The 11,491-nt window shown below is 39.8% G+C and overlaps 1 protein-coding gene across 1 annotated transcript; it reads right to left on the bottom strand.

Moving 5' to 3' along the window:
• Nucleotides 1-3,000: 3,000 nt before the first annotated feature.
• LOC107668909 (transcription factor Sox-1a) lies at nt 3,001-4,853 on the bottom strand. The gene has a single exon (XM_016460966.1). The coding sequence runs from the start codon at nt 4,587-4,589 to the stop codon at nt 3,579-3,581; it is 1,011 nt and encodes a 336-aa protein (XP_016316452.1). The 5' UTR covers nt 4,590-4,853; the 3' UTR covers nt 3,001-3,578.
• Nucleotides 4,854-11,491: the final 6,638 nt, after the last annotated feature.

The following is an 11,491-nucleotide window of genomic DNA, read 5'->3' as shown; positions in this document are numbered from 1 at the left end:
GAGAGAGGGAGAGAGAGAGAGAGAGAGAAAGACAAAACAGACAGTTAAGGTACGGAAGGCTAGTTTATTAAACAAGCAGTTTGCTTCATAAGCGCCTTGAAAATTCATATATAGTCCTGCATCGGTCAGCTAGCATTTTTTCTTAGATGAAGCAGTCTAGACTTTCTGAACAGCGCTTGTTTCATAATAGTAATTGGATTCACGAGAAAATCTGTGAAAAGCAATCCCATGGGTGCATCACTAAATTAGTCCACTGAATTAGCCTACTGTTTGCGCTTCCGAGCAATAATAACGCAATTTAGACAAAAATCGTACTGAAATTTATGGGACTGATTTACATGCGACAATACCCGGGCCCCTGGTCTGTGTCTGCCGCGGTTAAAAGACTGTTGGTCACGGTGGGGAACAAATCATTTATAATTAGCTGAAAGACAGCAACATTTTGGTAAATAAAAGTTTGAACAAAGTTGCTTTTTCGTGGTGTTCTGCATACATGCTTAAATTGCTGCTCCGGAATCGCAGGCTGCAGAAATTACGGCGCAGCATCTCGCCTCTTGGAAGGGCGCAGGATTAAGAGGCAGCAAGATTGTTAAACATGTCAACGTGTAATTGCACGATAAGGCCCTCGCGAGGAATTTATTGGCCCAGTTGCTATTTCTATTCCTCCCTAATCTCGTTCAGCACATTCGTTCCGTGCAATCTGTCTCCGTAATCTTCTGTGACAGAGCAGCGACCAATAGCAGCATACCGGGTTTTTTGGAGAAGGGAGAAAATATGCAGAGGCGTGATAAAGTGATGCTAATTATCCCCATTTAGGACAGCGAGTGCAAGAGTTTTCGTACGAGCCAGCAGTGTTGATGGCTTCCCAGCACAGAATATATCGGTGGCTACAAGATAAGGGTATCGCACGTTGAGACGATTTATTGGTTCGAGTCCACCGCCACCCCTCCCACCTCGCACTCCATCCCATCTTTTTCACCCATCCCACCCCGCGTGCCTTCCCCTCTTTTGGCGGGGTAGTAAATTATTTTGGTTAAATTTACCAGAACGCTTCTCTTTAACCTGGCAAGTGCCGTGACTTGGTTCTCCGCCTCTCTATTTTCGGCGCTAATCCGTGTAGTTTTTCATCTGCAGATAAATACAAATGGCTTCTGAGTGGACCTTCTCATGTAGTGTCAATAGTGGAGTGGAGGGGAAAGGAAAGGAAAGTGTGGGTTCAGAATTATGGAGTTTAATTTAAGATAATGAAAAAAAAACATACACAAATTATATCTACATTATAAAGGAAGAACAACTCGTACAGTTGTCTGTTAAAAATAATTTTAGGTCATGCTGCACCAAGATCGTTTGGGTTGTGATGTACCCTAGGCTATATTACAGTTATAACACTCTTCATCCTGTTCTGCTTCATATTTATTTCAAGTGTGTGAAGTGGCACTTGCAGACTTGAAGGCCTCACACGCGCATCCCAAAAAGAAAAAGTACGTCTGGTGCCATAGTGTGTTGCGGCTTTGCACTTCTGACACTTGTTGCTAAACTATTCCCAGGGAGACAGCAGGTAATTGCAATAACCTTTGACTCTCTGTCCCAGAGGTCAGCGTCTCTGCTGGCTGATCCCGGTAACTGTCTCTGCTTCAAATCACATTGTGTTCAACCACAGAGATCTTAACGATTGAATTCTTCATATGCAGGGAATCAAGAATAAATAATGAACACAAAACGAACGAATTAGTAAATAACACGAAATGAACACGAGTCCACTTTTCATATAATCAGAGACTACAGACGGTGTTAATGCAGTACTACAGAAATATGTAGTTTTGATTAACCGGTGGGCCTACTCAAACATATATTATGTAAATTGTATGAAATCTACTTTTAAAAGAGAAACATTGGCGAAATAGTGGAAACATTTCGAGTAAAAAAAAATCTTTGAACTTTTCTCAAATATGTTTTACATAACAAAATCTAGCCATATACAACTGATTCATTACTAGCCAAATTATGGCTCTTATGGTTAAAAAAATCAGGTTTGCTATAGAGGTAAAAAAAAAAGCCAGTTAAACAAAATGTGAACTGAATTCTAAATATTTTTGTGATGGACGAAATTACACAGTTAATCCAATTTCATTGCAGGAAAGGTGAAGCAAGTTGTCAAGCCCTTGCCTAAATGATACACATATAATGATAGTTTGTTTTCATGCTTCAAGTACTCAGAATTATACACCTTAGGTAGCAATCAAAGTCTACAATGGAAGAAGCAATGATGAACTGAGTACAGAGTTACATCCTAATTATTTAAGTAAACAAACAATTCAAATTATGAAAAAACAGATCTGAAGTCTCGTATCTTTAGTAACAAAACACTGAAATTTTGCAAGGGGTTTAACAATATTCAGGTGCGTTATCCTAGTTTATTATTGCAATACAATAATAACTAATAGTATTCTCTAGTTTTTTTTAAACTCTCTTTATGTATTTTGAATTATTATTTATATATTATTAATTTACCTAAGCAGACGGCTGATTATAAAAGGCAATTGCGCTTGAACTAATGACAAAAGTATGACATCAATAAATGTCACACACATTTTGAAGCACATTTTTAAAACGTACATTTAAAAAAAAACAGCATTAAAGGTCTACATGCCTGTATAATTTCCCCCCCTATCTAATACATATTAATTGTAAGAAATTATTCACGTTCCTGACGCGTAAGATCAAGTGTGACCTATTTAGAAATACGTTTTCCCTGTTTTGATGCTTTCAAAGATCTCATTAGCAGCACGTTGAAGCTTGTAAAATACACACAAAAAAAATAATAAGCAAAATAAAGCATTAGTAATATCTTCCGACTGATACTTTGTCTTCAATCAACGAAGAGAAAGTGTCCACCAGATAGTGTGGTAAATCAAACACATATTAAATGGCAAAGTCTGATGAATTAGGTAACAAAACTAACACCAATTTAGAGCTGAGCAAGTTTTTCTCCAGTTTTATTTAGACCATGAATCAACGCAAGGTTAAGATTTGAACTGGCAGGAATGCATGTCATAAATTATGTACAGCAGCAGTGACGTGCCAGTCTTTTGAAATATTAAAACTTATTCACAATTTACAAGAAATATTACAACATAAATCTGGTACATTAATTCACGTGTACAAACGTATTGGTAAATGTAATAAGCAGGAAACTCTTTATGAGCTCTCAAAAACATTTCATTGAGTTATTCACGCTAGACTTTTGTTATTATCAACCCAAAAGTCAATTTGCACAGAAACTTAAATATTTAAAGAATAACAGTATGTCGCATATTTCTTGGCGTGGCCAGAAACGCTGTCAGAATTTTTTTTAAAGACGTCATATTCAAACAATGTTTCACTGAAAGTGATACATTTGATAAGATCTCGGGTTCTCTCCGAACTGCAATCGAAACAATATTTACCTTTAATTTACAAGAACATCATAAAACATTCTGTACAAAAGTAGTTAAATGACAATCTAAAAAAAAAAGAGGTAAATATTTTTGGTGGAGTGTTTCTGAATGCGCGTTACCCATCACTTTCCATCAGCTCTTTCAAATATGCGTCAACGGGACAGTTCCGTTTACTCCGGCAGCGGTGCTCTGATAGTGCTGCGGTAAGGCATGCAGTCTGCTCTGCACAGACGGATCCCCGGACTCGCCGGTCGGTAGATACATGCTAATCATCTCTCTCAAGTCTCCGGGGCAGGGGCCTCGGGAGTGTGTGGTGACCGGAGGGCTTATATTGGGTTCAGACTTGACGAGTGAGCTCAGCGTACCGATGGCGGCAGAAGAAGCGACGCTGGAGTTTTGATGCTGCGTGTATGATATCCCACCGTAGCCGGATGGAGAAGCGCTCATGTAGCTCTGGGAGTTCGAGATGGGGCTGTACTGGAGAGCAGTCATATCGTAGCGGTGCATGGGCTGAGGGTTGTGCGGGTGATGGTGATGAGCGTGGTGATGGTGAGACCCACTGCCTGGGTGCTGGCTGTAGGCAAGCTGCGCCTCCTGCATCATCGCAGCCGCTGCTGCCGCGGCGGCCACCTGGCCCGAGTAAGTGCCGTTCGCCCAGCCGTTCATGTGCGCGTAGCCAGCGCCGGCCGAGCCTCCGTGACCCCCAGGACTCTCTAACCTCTGTCCGATCCCTGCAGGACTCATCCCGACCCCGCCACCCGCGCCGCCGAGCAAGCCGCCAGCCAACGAGTACTTGTCCTTTTTAAGCAGGGTCTTGGTTTTGCGCCTCGGTCTGTATTTGTAATCCGGATGCTCCTTCATGTGCATGGCGCGCAACCGCTTCGCCTCATCAATAAAGGGCCGCTTTTCAGCCTCTGACATCACCTTCCACTCAGCACCGAGTCTTTTGCTAATTTCAGAGTTGTGCATTTTGGGGTTCTCCTGAGCCATTTTTCGCCGCTGGCCCCGGGACCAGACCATAAAAGCGTTCATGGGTCTCTTTACGCGGTCTTGGTTGGCTTTGCTCCCCGAGTTTGGACCCGTTTGCCCCGGATTCGTGTTGGTTTGGGGTCCCGGGGAATGAAGGTCCGTTTCCATCATCATGCTATACATTCAAGTGGCTTAGAAGTTCTCAGCTAGCAGAGAAAAAGCATGAACTTTCGGCGCTCTGTAGTCCGCGCTTGAAGCAGGTGCCTCACAAGCCCGTGGAGCTCCGGTGAAATGTGGAATTTAGCTTATTCCCAACCGTTCGCCGTTAGTCTCGGGGTCTCGTTTTGCTCCTGTAGCCTGTTTAGTGTCGTGTCCGACAGCCGTTTCACATCCACATTAATTGAACGTGCATTTGAGTTACTTTTCCTAGTGGAGTTGAAGAGTTAGTTAAAGCGGCGGCCATATGATGCGTTTTGACAGCGATTAAAATGAGCGAGTGGCCAATGGCGTTCCAGTGAGGAGCGATTTGCATGGAGTTCGGTCGAGTGACGTCGACAAAGAGGAAAGAACTAGTAGGCGGGGTGCACGGAGGGTCAACACCGCCCTCTCTAAAGTAGAGTAAATACTGAGGTAGCAGTTTGAGCCTCTTCAATGGTTGCAATAAATGAACAAGAGGACAAATGGTAGATTTTATCCATTTAGATGACATTACAAGATACGATCTAATTCTCTATAATAACTGTAATAGCTCCAATGCTCCCCTCGTGACGTCTTGCCAAATCTTTGTGTGTAAAGGGTAGCCAACTACATGTCAGCTATGTTGATACAGTCCACTGAATGCTGAATGTCTGTGAGTATAAAACTGTTAAAGGAAAAAATCAGTCGAAATTAATTTTTCACAAATGCACGTTCTAAAATAGGATGTCAAAAACGTCATTAGGATAAAACGACCGTAATTTCACTTCGCATTCGATTTTTTGCATCTTTTTTTGTCAAACATAATCAACACACACAATTTCCACTAAGAACTTTATAATTAGGCTAGTTATTCTTTAAGTGAAACAATATGAAAACCACAATATTTTAAGAGGTAAACAACATGATTTTAAATAGAGGTTCCTAAATCGAGGACACTGCCGTCTGGTGGTGCACTGCTATACATTTTGAAGCGCGTAAATAAGATGACTGTAAATTGACATATATGGGAAACTATGAAACTCTAAAGTTATCTCGAAATAGCAACATAGACAAAGGCAACATAGAAATTGAAAGGCAAAAAAATGAAGGTGATGTCTGTAAGAAAACCAGACTGTAATCTTTATTTAACTAAAGCAAGGATAATTGTATAGCCTAACATGTGATACAATCGCATGACCGACCCAAAAAAATTGTTCGTGAAACACGAGACAAAACTATTATTTTGCCATCAAGTTTGATTCCAAGTTGCATAAGAAATAACTTGAATATATATTCTGTAGGAACGTTGTCATATTTTTGAATATGTGACAAGAAAGATAGGCTACTATATCAAATAATCAAAAACATGTTTTGACAAAAGGTAAGGGCTTTTCAATTGCCCACGTAACAAGAGTCTAGATAGCCTATGGTTTTTCATTTACTCAGTCATGGTGTCTAGCCTCTCAGTTTAGGTTGATAAAATAATTATTTTCTGTGTTATGTATTTTAATTTAAAAACACTATTAATATTTTATGAAATGCAATCATTTTATTAAAAGTACTTAACATGTCGCATTAATAAATATGAAAGGTTTAACGAAGTATTTTTTTATTTAGCTTATGTGTTTTGTTTCAAAAATGCCCACACCAAAGCAAACTTCACCAGCACTAATATGACCAATAATTATATAATACTACTTATATTAGTAGCCTAGGTAGTATATTTATTTAACTTTTTAATTGAAACCATAAAAATGTGTCATACAGTCTAACCTTAAAATGTACATTTGAATTTAATTCAAAATGTTGTCATGATAATTCAAAAAGTTTTGTTAGTTTTATGGTGAAGATTAGGCAGATTTAATAACAATAATTTTATGTTATTTAATACATTTAATTGTCCTTCGGATTAGAGCGCTAAACCACATTGTGACCCTCCTGGAACAACGTAGCTTGTCAGTTCTCATTTTGCTCCAGTGTCGCGCTCTTCACGGAGTCTTTGTTTTGCGCGCGCTGGGGCCAATAGGGCACTGTTAGCGCACGTGCGAGAGCTGGGGTTACAGCAGTTATCCAAAACACATACGACTAGTCAAAATTACAGAGATGTCCGTCTTATTTGAAAAAGAACGAAACAAACCTAAAAGTAAAAATGAAGCGACCATTTAACAGTTGTCACAGGTGTTTGCGATCGTCAAGTTCGCGAAACATTATTTAGGGGATGGGGGATGGAACAAGGGGACGAGAATATAACCTGCTCTATGTAATTCATGATCCCAACATATTAATAAGCGAGATAGGAATTGATTATTAAAATTATCCAATTTAATAAAACAATACATTTAATATTAGGCTAGTAGTTCAGGTCTTCTTTTGACTATATGTGCTTTCAATGTGTGTAACTGTTCATTAACAGGAAAGTGTTTCACTACAAAATTAAAGCGTGCTAAACTTGTTTGTTGCTGTAGCCTTGTTTAACCTAATTTGAATGTTTAAATTCTTTGTGTGGCTTTTCTTGACTTGACCAGGGCTGTGGTAAGACGTTGGCTTATAGACGCTTGAAAATGATATCCTGTTAAACAAACGATAGTGACAAGCTGTTGATCAAAACTCCAACTAAAAGTTATTTTCCTATAAGTCACACGACCTAAGTTTTTATTTATTTTTACAGGGAACAAAAACTGAGACAATACGTTTAATCAGCATTATACATACGAAGAGACACTGGATCACACATTTTAATAGGCCTATAGATATTTAATTCATTTAATTAAATAGCCTACTGAATTCAAACTTATAAACTTTATTTAAATATTTAAATAAAAATACAAATTTACGGAGCAGTGAGCTGGTTTGCCCTTGCAGATTGTCTTTTAAAGCTGCAAATGTAAAAAAATAAAGAAAGAAAGAAAAAGAAAAAAAAAGAAAAAAAAAAGCTTAGCAGTCCAAACTGGCTGACTTCCATCAAGAATTGTTCCAGCCAATGCTGTAAACACGAACGCGTGTTAAAGTGTTTAGATAATTATTTGTAAGTCTTCCGATAAAATGCGACTTTACCGACACTGGACCGACTGAAATAGCCTACACCTCCGGACACGTCGTTGGGGGGAAGAAATCGCGTTATTTGTCTCTTATCCAATTTACAGTTACAGACAGCACATCATGCGATCAAGCTCAGCAAAACTGATCACAGCTTTCTGTTAACAGGCTTTATGGCGCTGTTCGTACTTAAGCACCGAACTTCTATTCTGCTAATAACCAGTTAGTCAGGTGACATCATTGCCTCAGTATATCACGTTTCGAGACGAGAACATTAATTTACAATTTGCTAAAATATCCAAAAGTAAGACTTTCCCCAGAAGAGAATGCATATCCATCTAAATCTTGTTTTTAAAGCTATATAAACTTACGTTGCACTGTCCTTCATCTGCAGTGATGTAAAATCGTCCTTACCGGTTCTATCGCTGTCCTAACCCAGCCAAAGCCACTCGCCAGACCGCCATCCTTGCTAAAATCTACACTTAGTGTGCCAAGGCCAGCCATACCCAGCTCCCAGTCCCACCACTCACTACACACTGAGGAGAGAGACAAGAAAATGAAATTTATTATAGACTCTAAAGACAATTTCAAGTTATTGTTTCTCCCGGCGAAAGGGTTCCTTCTTACATAATAAAGCCCCTTTTGTGTGACGCGGAACAATACAAAACAAGTATTCTAATAAATAGCCACTTTTTTGTTCCCTCTCGAGGATGAATGGAATTGAGCAGTTGGGTTTGAAAGCAGCTGCTCGCGCATTCAGGAGAAGGGGGAGGAGTCCTGGCACGAGGCGTCTCTCCTCCTTGGAAACGAACTTGAGGAACGGACCCGGCGGCAGCATCACCGAAAAACGCTCTGCAGCCTTCACCACGACATCAGCACAAAAGTCTGCCCCCATCGCCCCTGCTGCATGGCTCTGAAGAGCATTACGCTCAATAACTTTAATTAACCCGGTCATTCTCACTCTCCCTAAACATGCGATTCGTCAGGATTTAAGGATATTTGTAAAAGAAAGCACTTTAGCTAGGGTATTTATTGCTGGAGCTGAAAAGAAAAAACCAAGCTCATTCCCTGCACAAAAATATATGCAGACTATAGACTAATGCATAAATACATTTTACAAAGTTGTTACAATCGTTTTATTTTGCTACCAAGTCTGCTGTGCATACAGTCTTGTCCTGAAAAGTTTGTTGTCTTCATGATCCCTGTCCCCAAACTTTTTTAGGCCCCTTGGTGAACAGAGACACAAAGCAGGGACGCTCTGTTACAGCCTAGCCTAACATGTCTTTTGTGCTATATTAGTGTATTTAAAGGGGTCATATGATGCTTTTTTAAAAATACTTAAACTAATAACAAAACAGTAGCTGATTCAGAAGAGCCAGATTGTCATAGCAAAGTCAGAATGACCTCCTCTGTGCTGTTGCTTTCACCTAGAAACACACAGCGTCTCCCTGACATGGCTGCTTCAACACTAACTGCGGTTACTGAAACCACGCCTTCTTTCTTTGCGTGCACATTTGGGCGGCATTATGCAAATATTTCCACATAGTGCGGTAGATATGTGGGGGCGTGTTAGAACGAGCCGTTTTAGTGGGGCGTGGCAGAGTCTTAACTTTGATAAACTATATCTCTTTGGTTTTGAGACTAGTCTTTGCAACTTCAGGGATCTTATCTATGCACAATCAGCTTGTAACACTCCAAAGAGAAAGGAAAACTTGAAATCACATCATTATGACCCCTTTAAAAGATTAATGATAGCCTATTTACATAGTACAGCCATTAAAATAATCATGGATATACAGTCATATATGTGTACATTTTTATTTGACATAAGCTTTACATACTGGTTAAAGTTAACAATATATTTTTTGCTTAATGTATATTTTCATTATTTCATGAAATATTTTAATTCAATCTAGCAGACAGCCAGTTAAAGACCTCCTTAAACTGGAATAATGCATAATACAATTACAAAAATAATACATTATTATTCCAGTTAACACTTGTTCAGTATGACTACATGGCACAACTTTGTCAAAATAGTGTATATTTTCAATAACTATAAAATATAAGCTGCAAACATGTTTCTAACAGCCTTCTGATGCCATTCACGGCTTTTTGGGCAGCAGCAGCAGCTTGCCACCACATGGTTCTGACAGGCAACAGTGGAAAGCTGTTGATTTGTAGTTTACATGAACTCACAGAGAGACACATCTTTGCCATCTGATGACACACTTTTACACTGCCTCCGGTCTAGTGATGGCCTGCATCTTTTCAGTCTCCCTCCGGCCATCAAAATTCACAACTTTTCAAAGCCACTGCGATGCTCGTTCAGGTAGGATAAAGTACGGGGAATCAGGCTAACACATAACACATGTGCGTGCTGCTGCATGTGCAAGATAACATTTAAATTGCTATTCCACAAACCCACTTAACCTGACTGCAAATACCATCTCACTACTCCAAAAACTTGAAGCATAAAAAGTCCTTCCATCATCTGCAAATATCTAATAGCATTTTTTCCAAGCAGGTTCTCCCTCGGCTTTAAGTTAAATGCTGTAATGACCACTTTAAGGATATACTCTAGGCAGTCTAGACTCTATCAAATGCCTCATGATACCCAATGAAAAGAAAGCCTGTCACTTGTGAATACCTAAAGGCAAGCACTGCGGGAGAGTCAAACCATCACGCTCAAACACTGAGTCAGTTCGCAAGTCACTTTGATTCTGCACACTCAATTGAATTCATTTCTCCCTCCCTCATACATATTAAACATGGGACAAACTTCAACATGTTGATAGGAACTACACATTTAAACAGATTTAACCAAACAACCACAACAAAAGGCAATGAATATACTGAATAGCATTACGCTCTAGCATAATGAACAGTGTTATGAAAAGTAATTACATGGCAACAGGCAGCGATTAGGTTTATCCATGTCTAACTGCCCTTAATTTTATGCTGAAATGTGCGTTCGTGCTCGGCGGCGGAGGAAAGCGCTATCCAGTGCCATAGTGTGTGCAGTGTCTTCGCCGAATCATTAGCCCCAAACAGAGACTTGTTGAGCCCCATCAACAGCACGACTCTGAGCTCCATCACTGCACAGTTCATTAATCTCTCACCATGGCTTTTCTGGCTGCCAGTGGTTAAACACCCCTCTCTGAGTATAGCTCTCCTTCACCAGGATACCGCTGTGTTAATTTCCTCTCTCTATTAGCACAGCGTGGTTAATCAGGTTTCCTCTCCCCAGTGGTGGCACGAGCGGGAGAGCGGCGAGCAGGTGTCAAGCCTGTCTGTGTTGCTTACGGCAGCAATCTGTCTCCCAACTTCACTGCAGGATAATGGAGGACTCATATGCAGCTGAATCTACCTCTGCTATTGTGTCCAATCTGTTGCATTAAACACTTGGCACATGTAATTACAAATAATCCTGCCTTTTTTCCCTCTGCCACAGCTCTTCCCAGGCTCTCTCGCTCTCCTGTGTAAACAAACACAGTTACCCTTCACTAGCAGGCCTCATTAGTATTTGTCGATATCGCTCTGCTGGGTGGAATTATTTGCTTGTTTTAGGCAATTACGCTCTCATTATGAGGATTAGTTTGAGTGAAGTCACGTATGTTTGCCGATCATTTAGTTTAATCGAATGGTAACTCAATTCATCAAGTTTTATCAGTGTTAAATTAACTCCCAAGGCAAACTCGATCTGCTTGAATTATTTTACAAGGTTATGCTGAAGCCATTAGTTTACTGGAAAAAACGTAGTAGGAAATAAAAAAATTAAATGATTTTAATCACAGAAAATTTCTGAACTTGTAGTCAACATGTCAAAAAGATTCAGGGATGCAGCTCATGGTAAAAGTGAAATTATGTTT

Source organism: Sinocyclocheilus anshuiensis, unplaced genomic scaffold (genome assembly GCF_001515605.1).
Source record: "Sinocyclocheilus anshuiensis isolate Anshui unplaced genomic scaffold, SAMN03320099.WGS_v1.1 scaffold136, whole genome shotgun sequence".
NCBI lineage: Eukaryota > Metazoa > Chordata > Actinopteri > Cypriniformes > Cyprinidae > Sinocyclocheilus > Sinocyclocheilus anshuiensis.
Note: the sequence above shows the minus strand (reverse complement) of the source record. Positions and strands in the feature narration are given on the sequence as shown.